This window comes from Carcharodon carcharias, chromosome 21 (assembly GCF_017639515.1).
Source record: "Carcharodon carcharias isolate sCarCar2 chromosome 21, sCarCar2.pri, whole genome shotgun sequence".
In the NCBI taxonomy this organism is placed as follows: domain Eukaryota; kingdom Metazoa; phylum Chordata; class Chondrichthyes; order Lamniformes; family Lamnidae; genus Carcharodon; species Carcharodon carcharias.
Genome location: NC_054487.1, coordinates 45156507 through 45170117, shown reverse-complemented (window position 1 = coordinate 45170117; position 13611 = coordinate 45156507). Strand labels below are relative to the sequence as shown.

At 41.2% G+C, this 13611-nt stretch overlaps 1 protein-coding gene across 2 annotated transcripts in view; it reads left to right on the top strand.

Moving 5' to 3' along the window:
- Nucleotides 1–13611, top strand: part of LOC121293135 (protein mono-ADP-ribosyltransferase PARP12-like) — an 85973-nt gene that overhangs the window by 68254 nt on the left and 4108 nt on the right. For both annotated transcript variants that reach the window (XM_041215864.1, XM_041215865.1), the window contains exons 9-11: nt 3683–3776; nt 8455–8585; nt 11160–11314. In XM_041215864.1, the coding sequence (XP_041071798.1) occupies nt 3683–3776; nt 8455–8585; nt 11160–11314 (380 nt within the window). The remainder of the gene's footprint in view (nt 1–3682; nt 3777–8454; nt 8586–11159; nt 11315–13611) is intronic.

The window sequence follows — 13611 nt, the reverse complement described above, 5'->3', positions numbered from 1 at the left end:
ACCCCACCTGAGTCCATTTGTTGCTGAAACCCACACTTGAGCCTTTGTCACCTCCAGACTCAATGGGTTGAATTTTAGTTCCAGGGTCCCAATCCTGATGCCGGGCTGAATTCTGAATCAAGAACTTGGATGTGGCCGTGGTAGGACCCTGGAGGAGATTTTCAAGGAGGGAGCCAATTAAGAGTGAGCTCTACAGCCGGGAGGGCCAGTGAGAGTGTCCAAGGATCTGGACAGCTAGCAGTCTCAGTAGGAGAGGTGCATGGTTCTGCTGTAGGTTCAAAATGGAGGCATCCTCTGAAGAGTTGTAAATGATGTAAATAATATTGCTAACACAGCAGCCAGGCCATCATAGTGAGGGGAACCCATCCACAGAATGGCCCACAACTGTGGCTGTGCCCCTTGTAGCTCAGTTGATCCATGCTGGACTGCTTTGCAGGATGTATCTCTGGCCCCCCCTGCCTGCCAGAAGGCTGCCACCATTCCATGAACTATCTCCTATGAGGCTACAGGACCTTCTGGAAATCTAGGTGGCATGTGAAGAGCGCGCTTTAATTGGCCTAATTGGCTACCCACGTCTGACGGGTAGATAACCATTAAGCCCCAAAGGCCGCCTCTTTGGAAATAGGCAGGAGGTGCCGAACTCTGAGCCACGTTTTGAGCCTCGGAGTTGGGGATTGGGATTAGCGATGGGTTTCTTTCAAAGGGCACTTCTGCCAAAATGAATGAATAAGGGTTTCTCAGTATTGGCTGACCTGGAATTTAAAAAAATTATTGCACTGAGCTCTGCTTGCTGTAGCTTGACTTTCAAGGAAAATTCAATGGAGTCATATGCTGGAATACAACTTCTATCTTTTTGCTCCCAGGCTCCTCTCTTTCTGGAGTTTTTTCTTTATGGTGAATTTTCTCTGCATCTGTAGCTTCAGTTGGGAGTTTGTTTCAGTTCAGAACCCACTGAAGGTGTCCTTTTTCTTAATTTTCCTGTATTTTAGTCAGAATGAGGGTTTTGATCCAGACACTGCCATTGTGAAGAATCCTGTTTCAGACACAATGAAGTATACTAGAGTATACTAATAGCAAGTCATCATTAACAACTTAGTTCTCAATAAATTTAATGCCTGACTCTTTATCTTATGTGTTTTTTTTTTGTTTTACCTACTTTTTTTTTACTTGTTTTTCTTTGTGTATTTTTTCTTTTATTTGGCATTGCAACGTATTCAAAGTTTATGTGGAAAATCTCCAGGAAGTCCACTGTTGATCAAGCATTTACAAAGATTAAACAGAAAAGGAAAATGACAAATGTAAAGCAGGCACGTCAAGGAACTTTTACAATGCGAGTACCCACTCCAACTTAGGAACAATAGACTATCTGATTGGAAGTCATATAGCCTGTGCTAGTTAGCAGGAAAATTTAAAATGGTAAAAGCAAAGAACTGCGGATGCTGGAAATCCAAAACAAAAACAGAAACAGAAATACCTGGAAAAACTCAGCAGGTCTGGCAGCATTGGCGGAGAAGAGCACAGTTGACGTTTCGAGTCCTCGTGACCCTTCAACAGAACTAAGTAAAAATAGGAAAGGGGTGAAATATAAGCTGAGTTAATTTGTTGGGGAGGTGGGGGGGCGGTGGTTGTTGGGACAAGAAGCCAGTAATAGGTGGAGATAACCAAAACATTTAAAATGGTAGTTGTCTTTCAAGTGTCCCAATTGCATAATATTAAGGTGAAGTGGGAGAGGATGAAAAAAGGAATGTTAGAGATCAACAGACAGTGGAAGTTGGGCTGACTACAATACCACATCAATTATCAGGGTAATTTTACATATAGCTGGTGTTGAGAGAGGGACTTCATCCATTAGAATTGTATATTGGGAATTCAGGCCTACATTAGCTACGATTAACCCTTTTACCTGCAGGTCCTTGCATATCTACCATACTCTCATGAAGAGCAAGAGGCCCTTTAGGCTATTGGTCAGCTCAGAGGTAGTCATACAACTTTGACATGAGTTGCAAAGACATCTGGAACTAATCTCCATCACAGGGCCAATACTGCTAGTATTTTAAGTATTGTAATAATTTTTACTCCCTAATTTAGATATTTTCTGTCTTCCATCATGCTCCCCACCCACTCCTCCACTTTTTGATATGCTCCCAGCACCAATACAGTATGGGTTAGAGGCTCGCTCTGAATAACTAATTAGGGCCAACTCCAAAAAAATGCCGACAGGTCATTCCAGCAGGAAGTTATTTACTGTTTAGCTTGTTCTGCTTTGATAATAAACCTGGAATATAAAGCTAGTCTCAGTAATGGTGACCATGAAACTATCATCGATTGTCATAAAGACCCATCTAGTTCAATTAATGTCTTTTAGGGAAGGGAATCTTGTCCTTACCTGGACTGGCCTACATGTGACTCCAGACCCACAGCAACCTGGTTAACTCTTAACTGCCCTCTGAAATGTTCAGTTTAAGGGCAATTAAGGATGGGCAACAGATGTTGGCTTTGCCAGAAATGCCCACACCCCATGAAAGAATAATAGAAAAAAATCACTCATTATACCAAACTTCAAGACTTGAGTTGAAATTGTAATCATTCGTAGGAGCTCCTGTGGACTGAGGGTCCATAGTTACAAAATCAGTTTGATGCACAGCCAACCAAGCTATTAGAGGATTGAACCACTACACATAGCTCTACCTGAATTTACACTAAAGGATGATTTTCTGATTGTGTATTACCGGCAGGGAGTGTCCCTCAATGGCCTGGTGTATAGAATTCAAAACTTTACAGCACAGAGGAAGTTCTTGGCCAGACCAAATTCAAAATTAATTCCAATGCGTCATAGGTATGTTGTATCTTTATCTTTTTGAAATGTTTATCCGTCTTTCCTTTTAAAGATGCAATGGTCTCCTCTTCAACTACTCCCTGTGTGAAGAATTTCCTCCAATTTTCCCTCCTCAGTAATAATTTTAAATTGAAACCCCATCATCAACGATTCACCAGCTGTAGGAAATAGTATTTCTCTATTCACTCTATCATATCATTTACAGTAACAGGATAATATGATGGAGTTAGAGTTCTACTGACTACCCTCTAATCCCGTTGTATTTTGTGCACTTAAGGAGGAATGGAAAATTGCAGTCAGATTCTCTGCTATCTCCTCTCTGAATTTGTCCATAATCTAGGATTCATGCCATCGGAATACTTATCTGTTGAGATCTATTAACTAAAATGAAAGGTTGGAAAATCATGGGCAATGCATCTGCAATTCTGCAAATTTCCAATACATCTGGAGGTGCACTGAGCAAATGTCCTCCTAATAATTTTAGGTCTCAGTTTGAGAGGTCAGAAAAATGACTATTGTGGAAAGTTGCTGATGAAGTAAAGGGTTTCAAGGTTGAGATTGTGTGAAAGTTTACTCTGTAGTTTAACCAGCTTAGCACAAGAGCTGAGAGTGTGAAGTAGGGCAATGCACAGGGACCTTCACTCTACATCTCTCCTGTGTTGTATCGAGCTTCGGAGTGTATAATGAAACTGATGCCAAAAAGAAATAATGTTTGCTTCTTCACCTCTGACATCTATTCCACTGATGGTAAAATACATAAATGTTGCAAGTGTCTTGGTAATTCTCTGTTGTGTAATATAGAATACTGTAAATTTAAGTACTTAACATTCTTTACTTTTACAACAGAGTTCAGTTGGGACAAGGCGAAGCCAGTTCCCATGAATCAAGAAACATTCCAGAAAATTGGGACAAATCAGCTTTGTCAAACATAGGATACAAGGTAAAAGCTTTTATTTACTACATTACACAGTAGTGTTCCTGAGATTCTGCAAGAGTACGTTCACATTTAATGCCTTTGTGGACAAATTTACCAATTCATGCTAAGAAAGCACTGGTTCAGAATGTGTTTGTGGCTTTCCCAGATGCTGAAAAGGCAGACCATGAATATTATTGTCATGCATTCCCTATGGCTTCAGTCTTACGTTAGGGAATAAGATTAAAGGGCCCCCAGAATTTAGTCCACAGCTTACCATTGAAGGGATATGGTTTTAAAGGCCTTTGGGAAAAATGTTGGAGGCTGGTTAATGCCCTTCAAATGATTTTGAAAAATTTTCGACATTTTTAGAGGTTCATGGAGGGAAAAAATAACAAAGAAGAACAAATGGGATGAACATCCAACACAAAGGTCCAGACCTTCTGGCCTCTGGATCATTGGAGACCAGACTTATGATCCAAGATGCATGTCGGGACCCTGCAGAAGTCCCGCACATTAAAAAGTTTGAAATTCCCCTGCTCCTCAAGACCTTCCAAGAAACTCTCTGATTTTGAGTTAGAGTCAGAGACGTTGGACTGTTCTGATTTACTTTCCAGAAAATATTAGACAGAAAAATCCTAGTCTAACTCTTGGATAACTATACAATTCACCTCCCAATCTAACCCCCCTGACCTGACCTGACCAGCCCCAACTACCCGATTCCCCCTGACCGACGCTGACTAGCCCCACCACCTGACTTCCCCCCGATCCCCCGACTCTTCTCGACTCAATCTGACTAACCTCCAAACTGACAACCCTTCCTGACCCAACCTGTCTACGCCCAACCCACTTACCCACTCACTCACCTAGCCAACTGCTACCCTACCATCTTACCCACCTGCCACCCTACCCACGTAAAACCTCACCCATTTACCTTATCTATCCTACCCATTTACTCATTCATCCACTTCCCATTCAACCATTCACTAATATTCACACTAAGTATTTAAACTTGCCTTATGGCAGCTAATGTCATTAAAAAGGATGTCACATCTGTGCTGATTCTCTTCACTGTCTCTGCGTGAGGGAGTTCTTCAACATTGTGGATTGGAAGGCAGAGCCTTTTCAATGCATGCAGGCAAGTGGGCAGTTTTCTGTCCAACCTGTGTTGGACACAGGGACCGGGATTTTCCAGTCCCACCGGCAGCAGGCCGGATGAGAACATTTGAAGAGCGATTTGGCCAAAAGCCAATTGACCTGAGAGTGTTTCCCACCATTGGCAGGACCAAAAAGTCACACCAAGTGGTTCCGACTCAGACTTGAAGTTTTGGGCCATAGGGACCTCACAGAGCTTGTAGGCATGTGGCATATGAAAACTGCACTAGTATTCTGGCTTGATGGCTGGAAAAGTGGATGTGATGCTAGATGAGTTGTTTGCAAGGACAACTCTCTTGGATCTCCAAGACACTGCCTACATCATGTTTAACAGGAAGTGGCAAGGCCTAGTGCTGTGCAGGAGACAACACACTAAGAAACATGGTTGGGTAAGATGATCCAATATTTCCATGTACCGGGTATTTAGAAGATAATTTTATGCTATAGGGTATTACTTATCAACCTATTATTCATTTACTGCCTCCCTACGTCAAGCCCTCCCACAAGCTTACAAATCTGTCATGGGCCTGAATTTCTGCTCTCGTGTTGAATGCACAGAGTTTAGAGAATTCCCTGCTCCAAAAACACGACTGCTGAATAAGTACCCTGGAAGTTCGGATTTTTGTTCCAGAGGGGCTGGTTGTAATGGAAATCATGTCCGCTGACCCCAGAAGCAGTTCAGAGGCTGCAGAAGGCTGCTGGGTGCAGGGTCAGCCTGGGCAAAAAGCTGGCCTCAGTGATCTGGCCCTTTGACCCAGCTGCAAAATAAAACAGTAAAACAAAAAACAGCCCCAAAAAACAGTCCTCACCCCCTCACCTCCCTATGCCCCATCCATGCCAACCAATGCCATCTCATGCCCCTACCCACTCCCATGGCCCCTGTTACAGGCAGAATGGTGTTTGATAAAGAACAGTCCTGATTTCTCCACTCGCTACCTGTCCTGTAAACCTGTAAACAAAAAGGGTTTTTTTGATTTTTGATTTCCCCCTTTTATAAGTGGCGGTGTATTTTCCCCACCCCTTCAGATCTGGAGCAATCTAAATCCTCTATTAATAACATCACAGCAAACTCAGGATAAGGTAAAATAAGCGGGGTAGTTTGTACACATGCAAAATGCAGAAAGGGGTTTTGCAACGTCTACCCATTTTTGCATTCATATAATAAAAGCTGAATAAGGGAAAGAAAGGGATTCAGGGCAAAGGCCACGATAAAATTAAGAATTATGGTTTCACTGAGTCGAGAATCAAAAAAGTCCAATGGTGTGTTCCTTAAGGAGTTAGTAAGCTGAAACTATTGCAGGGTGATCTGCTTTTTCAGAGGCAGTGACTTCCACTATGGAAAAAGGCACAAATTAGCCTTCTAGGCATAGATACAGATGCTCAAATGTTCCAGTAGTACACTGTGTAGACAAGGGCCAGATAATTTAAAACCTGGACAGAGCCCTGGTTCCATTGCTACTCTGTTAGGTGGTAAATGGCAGACAGAGCCTGGAGACCTGTTTCTCATCTGAGGTTAAGCAGTGACTGTAGATAAAACCCAAAAGATGTTTAATCAAAGCAATTCAAACAGCTCAAGTCTCAGTCATGTAACAGGGTGGTTTTGGGTTGAGCTATTCAGCTGACAAGGCCCCTTGTTAATAATGTGTTTTGAGCAGGAAACTTTCGAACCATTAGCACAATATTGGAGATGAGGTGCCGCAAATAGCTCTGCCTTGGTCCATAGTTGGCTGGTGCAGACGTAACGTCTACTATCCTTTGTGTTGGCTTGGCTGGAATGTTTATACAATGCAGGGGGTATTCTATTCCAGGGATTTGATGTGTTAGCCTTTGTCCATTTTTGAACTGCTCAGAAACTTCCAAAGCTACCATCATGTGGTCAGCAGCAGCCATTTTAGCAGTCCAGCCATTTGTCCATTTAATAAAAGCAGAATTTAAAGGAGAATATGAAAGAGAAACAAATTTCTTTTAGAGTTTTACCTTCTTTGTGCCATCTCAGTGGGACACTGCTCATACCCTCCATGCCAAGCTGTAACCCCATCACCTACACCCATGGCCCCTCATACACTCCCCACCCACACCCTCTAGTGTCTCAAGCTTCCAATGCCAACCTATGCCCCCCCCACCCACCCCCATGGCCCTTTATTGCCCCTATGTCAACTTAGCGCCAATTCATGCCAACCTATGTCCCCCCAGTCACCACCTTTTTCCCTTACACCCTCCATGCCAAATCATGCAGTATCCACAGTGGGCAGACCTCAGGACACATGCTGAGATTAAGTAAAGTTCTTAAGTGCATATTGGTTAATTCACAATTTAAAATAAAAGACTTTCTGAGCACTTGGAGCAGTCAAATTGTGAACTGATATGCACCTTACTGTGATAATGATAGGTTGTGAAATCTGTCATGCATCACTAATCCTGTAATGGTAATCCTCAGTCTTATGTCAACTGACAGAATGAAATAGGAAGCACTGAGTTTTTTCAACACTGCCATTTTTTTCAAATATGTAAATAGCATGAAATTTAAGTGTCTTGACAACTTGACAGCTCCTTTTGAAAGCTTCCTCTGCAGCTCCCATTGATAGCTTCCATTGACAGTTCTCTTGACAACTCCCTTGACAGTTCCAATAAGCTTGACAGTTCCACTGAGTTTATCCACTTTTTGCATACATTCATGTTTACTTTTAACAATCCTGAAGTGTACCCTAAAGGGCACCTTACCTCTCCCAAATGAACCTGATCTCTCCCAAATGAACCTGACCTCTCCCAAAGATGTCCCGGGACCATATAAAAATGCGTACCTTATCTCTCCAAAAGGGTACTCTACCGCTCAAATGCACTCCTTTAAATTTATACATTCTTCTACCAGGTCTAATGTGCACAAGTCATATATCCCACTCCTTCCATGTGAATATCAGATCAGACTGAAGGCAGCTGCACTTCAACATGTGCAGCTGCCTCCCTGAATCACGCATGTGCAAAGACAGACCTGTTCCCATATAACCGCAACCCCCACTATGAAAATGGTGGCAGGTAGGTTCAGGAGTGAAAATTCCACATTCGGGCCCCTGGAGCCATTTTCGCAGACAGAGAGCCTCTTAGTCTGTATGAAAACTCAGGCCATGGTATCTCAAGTATCTTCTATGTGTTTCACACATTAAAACATTGAAACAGAAACTGTTCCTTTACTGACACCTGGGATATACTGACACCCAGGGTGTATAGACATCGGTGACCCTCCCCTATTCTTTGGGGAACACACTGGACATTGAGCAGCTATGTTTTGCTTTTCATTGTGGAAGAAAATTAAAATACTGACCACATTAAACAACACGTGTCTGTCACACGTTTGATCCATTATCTGATATTGTAGTCCACGCCAGAAAGGAACACAGTTAATGGTTAATGGCAAGAAAATAAAAGGCTACAAATCTATCATTTCCTAGATAGACCTCCCTCTGAGAATGCTCGATCGCAAAATAAATCCTACAGAATTAATCTTTGCCTAAATACTATCAATTTATGCTTATGTTCTGAATTATTTTTGCAGCGTATTCAGCTTTCACCGCTCTCCAAAGAATATGAGAATATCCAGTCCCTCTTCCATAAGAGCATGCCGTCCAGCAAAATCCATAAAATTGACAGAGTTCAAAACCTTGGACTTTGGGAAATATTTCGGTGGTTCGTAAAACATTATTGAATGTGGCAATTAGTAATAGTAATATCTACCTGCATGCAATACTCTGACATTAGACATGTGTAACAAAGTAGATGATAACAAGAAAGGGAGATTATGAAGGTTAAGAAAGTTTAAATTATACTGGAGGAGTACGGTGTGGAAAAGATACTGCTCAAATATTTAAAAGGAAAATGTAGCAAAAGAGTGGAACAAAAAGTAGAAAGGTAGCTAGGGCCAGAGAATATATGCTTTTCAGAATAGTGAACAAAATGAAAAAGATATACTCTATATGAGGTATACTCATAATTTTCTCAAAATCTTTAGAACTGTCATTTCTGGCAAAGGACTGCAGAGTGCCTAATATTACATTCTGGTTCAAGAAATAGAAAAGGTATAATTCAGGAAATTATAGATCAGATTGTCTTATCTCAGTTGAAGGTAAATTTTCTAGGTGAATCTTATGAATTTGCAATGGATATTTTTGTATTGCGTGGACACATTGCTTACATCTTCTTTTGTGAATACTTGGAAACAGTATTTACTATATTTTTCTCAGCCCATTTCAAACACTTGCATCTTCCATGCTCATTACCTAGTCTCTTGACCGTCCACTTGCTGCTGTGCTACTAAAACAATTTATTGTACTGTGATGCTTAGTTTCAGTTGCTACACTTCTTCATTGGTTTCTCTTTCCTTTGTTCAACCTTGCAAAGTGTTTTTGCATTTTCTCTTATACATTTCGTGTGCCCTGTCTCCTTTTCCCATGTCAGAATTCCTTTATGTTTCACGTTCAATTTGTTTGGAATTCATTTAAGGTCATGTTTGCTTTCTCTGAGCTTGTTAGTTTTGGGAATGAATTTACCTGCATTATGCCTGTAAAGGTATTCACTTATCTGCTATAAAGGTTGCCAAACAATCTGCCCCTCACTTTATTTGTTTTATTTGTTCCTTCATTTCATTAAAAATACCACTTTTAAACTTTTGTAGCTTACATCTGATCTTAGATATTTTTGGCTCTCGGATCATATGGAAGACTCAGTATCAGATAGCCAGTGTCATTAATCTTAAAGATTGTAAAAATCAGCTGAATTATATATAGTATAATGGATCGATTAATCTATAGGGGAAAATGAACACTAGTAAGTAATTTACAATACAGAAATTCATTTGAGTGGTTCAAGGGCATCATGCATTGAGAGAAAAGCATTACATTGCAACTCACACAGTTCTTTCATGTTGGTCACTTACTGATCGATTTACGTTTGTTACTGTTTCAAATAATGACAATTCTTATATATTCACAAAATCACACTTATTAATGAGAAGTAATTTTGAGTTGTATTGGAATTTAAAATTCCCTTGGTTTGATGCAGAATTTTGACAGTTCTGGTACAAAGAGGGTTTTCCAATGACTTGGTGGGTAAATAAACTGTCCAAAATGGTACTGAACTATGGAGATCAGGGAGTTCCCACGTTTAAGCTCCAGCCTCTACTGTGTTGACTGAAGCTGCATTAGAAGTACTTCAGTGCTCCTAGTACACAAAAATGAAAAAAATCAACCAAAGTTCACAATTTTAATTGCAATCTAGTGATTTCTTCAGCACAATGGAAAATTCAAGTATATGTGGACATTGCTTACAGATGGGTTGGGCTTGACTGTGATGCACCCATGGTTGAACAGGTGCTGAATCTTCACTGTTTAGTATCATACATGAAAAATGGCCTCTTTAGTGAGTTACTAGAGGACTGCCAGCACCAGGGGAACTGTACCTCAGTATAAATATTCTGCTTCATAGGGCTGAATTTTCCACCCGTCGGGAGGGAAGTTGAAGGGCGGGCGCGCACAGGTACACTTCCAATTGGCACCTCCAATTGGAGGCGCGGCACCATTTTACGCGGGCAGGCCAATTAAGGCCCGCCCAGCGTGATTTATTCACAAAAGCACTGTGCGCTCCCTCTTCGGGCGAGGGGGGAATCCGAAAATCAAGAGTGCGCTCTTTCGCGCATGCAGACGAAAGAGCGCACTTATCTCCCTGAAGCTAAGTGTAGCCTCAGGGAAGTCGGCTGTAAATGTCAAAAACCTTAAAATAGAAAAATAAAATTTCCCTAACATCTCCCCTCATTTAGCAATGTCACATGAGTTGGGACATGTCCATAATTTTCAAAAAAACTTTATTAAAATTTTTAAAAAGCTGCATGAAACCTCATCTCACCCGTGGATGAGGTTTTCTGCTTTTTCTAGTTCACAGTGGGGAATAAGTGCCTTCCTATCCACCCTATCCATGCCCCTCATAATCTTATACACCTCTATCAGCTCCCCTCTCAATCTTCACTGCTCCAAGGAAAACAATCCCAGCCCATCCAATCTTTTCTCATAGCTAAGACCAAAAGAAAACCGGTAAAACGAAATTCTGCGTACTTCTGTGAGAAACTTAAAATTAATTGTAAATCTTAAAGGAATTGAATATCAATCATACTGTAAGATAGAATGATCATTTTGGAATGTTATGATTTATTAGCCCTTGTTAACTGCTTTTCCAAAGCATTTACTCCCCTTTGTGTGTACTGGTACTCAGGTGGAAAGAGCAGATGAGAGAAAGGAATGATAATCATGATGTGAAGGAACAGTTCCTTTTTCATGGAATCACAGATCACTCGATTGTTGATGCCATTTGCTACCAGAACTTTGATTGGGGAAGCTTCAGACAGAATGGAACCTTATATGGAAAAGGTAGGTACTGTATTACTAAATCCTAATAATTAAGTTTCATGAAACAACTCTTTCATTCTATGTGGAAGTAAGGAACTATCCTGCAAGAATACAAAGATGCCTCCATTGTACCTTTGACCCAGAAGCAGAACGTTTTATTTGAAGTATCATTTGCCTGTGAACTCATGTTTAATTTGTGTTGGTTCTGATTTGTTTGAAAGTAAAAGTTACAACAAGTGAAATTCTGTTGGTAATTTCTTCTTTCAGGGGTCATTTGCTAAATTTGGGTATTTTGATTTATGGTTCCTCCATGGGGATCATAACCTATACAAGCAGAAAAGAACTTGCCAATCTAGTGGCAATCATACAGGAATCTCACTTTGTTCCATCGCTGGCAAAAATCTTCACCAGAATCTTTCTGAACCACTTGGTTCAGGATCTGCTGTCAAAGGGTCAATGTGATTTCAGAAAAAGTTGAGGAACCATTGACATGGTGTTTGCAATTAGATAGCTCCAAGAAAATTGCCTAGGACAAAACATTGACCTCTACACCAGTATGTTGATCTGGCCAAGGCCTTTAACACAGTCAGCACCTTTGGAAGGTAATGGAGGAATTTGGCTGTCCTTAGAAATCCATCACAATGGTTTGACAGTTTCATGACACCATGCTTACATGTGTCCTGGATGATGGTGAATCTTCTGACCCATTCCCAGGCACAAATGGAGTTAAATAATGCTGTTTTCCGAGTGCCAACCCCCTTCAATATGTTCTTCCCTATGATGGTCTCCGATACCTTCCACACTGGTGATCCTGGCATCAAAATTAGATATTGCATGGATGGGAAGTGGCTTAATCTGAGACGACGCCAGGCAAAGACCAAGGTCTCCAAGGAAATACTTTGCAGTTTCCTGTTTGCGCTACCGTGCACTAGTAGTCGTTTCAGAGCTGGGCATTCACTTGCTCAGGATAGGCACTAGCATGGACTTGTTCTTCAATGCATGTGACAACTTCAGCCTTACGATCAGCATGAAAGAAACTGAAATAATGTCCCAGCCTGCTCTAGGAAAGCCCTATCTTGAGCCCAAGGCTTCAGTCCGTGACCAGAATCTGTCAGCAGTGGATAAGTTTACTTACCTTGGCAGCACATTCTTTTGAGCTGACTATATTGATGATGAGAAATGTACAAGAATTGCCAAAGAAAGTGTAGCCTTTGGCAGACTTCAAACATCAACCTGTGAACAAAGAGGATTCATTTTCCTATCAAACTGAAAGTCTGTAGAGGAATAGTCCTGTCCATTCTGTCTATGCATGCAAGACTTGGACTGTGTACCAGCGTCATGCCAAGAAGCTCAAGCACTTTCTCTTGAGCTGCCTTCGGAAGCTTCTGAAGATCAGATGGCAGGACTAAATACCAGACACTGAGGTGCTCACCCGAGCTGCCAAGCCAATAATTACACCATACTGAGACAGTCACAACTGAATTGGGCTGGTTATGCAGCCAGAATGCCTAACAGTTGCTCACCAAAGCAAATCTATCAATGGACAGTTTGAGTCTGGAGTGCACTTAGGACCTTTGCTATCGACTGTGAGTCCTTGGAGAAGCTAACCCAGGATTGCTGCACCTGGCGCAACCAAATAAATGGTGCCATCTCTTACAAAAATAAGCTCATACCAGAGACAGAGAGAAGATGCAAGGAGAGGAAATCTCAAACTAGCAACCTGTTCAAAGCTTAATCGTCTTTATTCTGTGCTATTTGCAGCAAAACCTTCTGGGCACAGCCCAGCCTTACGTACCAATTGGAACCCTACCAAACACAAGATGATGAACATAGTCATCTTCACTTCGAAGAACAAACAAGAACTTGACCTAGGGAGTGTTTGATTCTGTGAATGGCTGCAAGAAATAGATGCATTCCATATCCCAACACAACCACTCCTCACATTAATGGGCACAATGATGTGGACAAAGAAAAAATCAGCAACGTTATTACTAAATTGCTAACAGACTGGTACAATCCAAGTCTATAAAGGGAAAGTGTTAATTGACTATCAGTGCAATAACATAGGTTTAGCCCATTTAATTGCAGTAAAGGTTATTCTGATATGCAATTATTATAGCTAATATTTGTGGTTTCTCCACCGGGTACAGCAGTTGCATAAATAAGTCTACTTGATTTCTCTTGTCTCTCACAAAGAAAGAAATAGCATTTATGTCATCTTTTATGACATCAGGATGTCCCAAAGTTGCTTACAGCCAATTACATTTGTTTTTGAAAAGTGTAATCACTGTTGTAATGTAAGAAACATGGCGACCAAT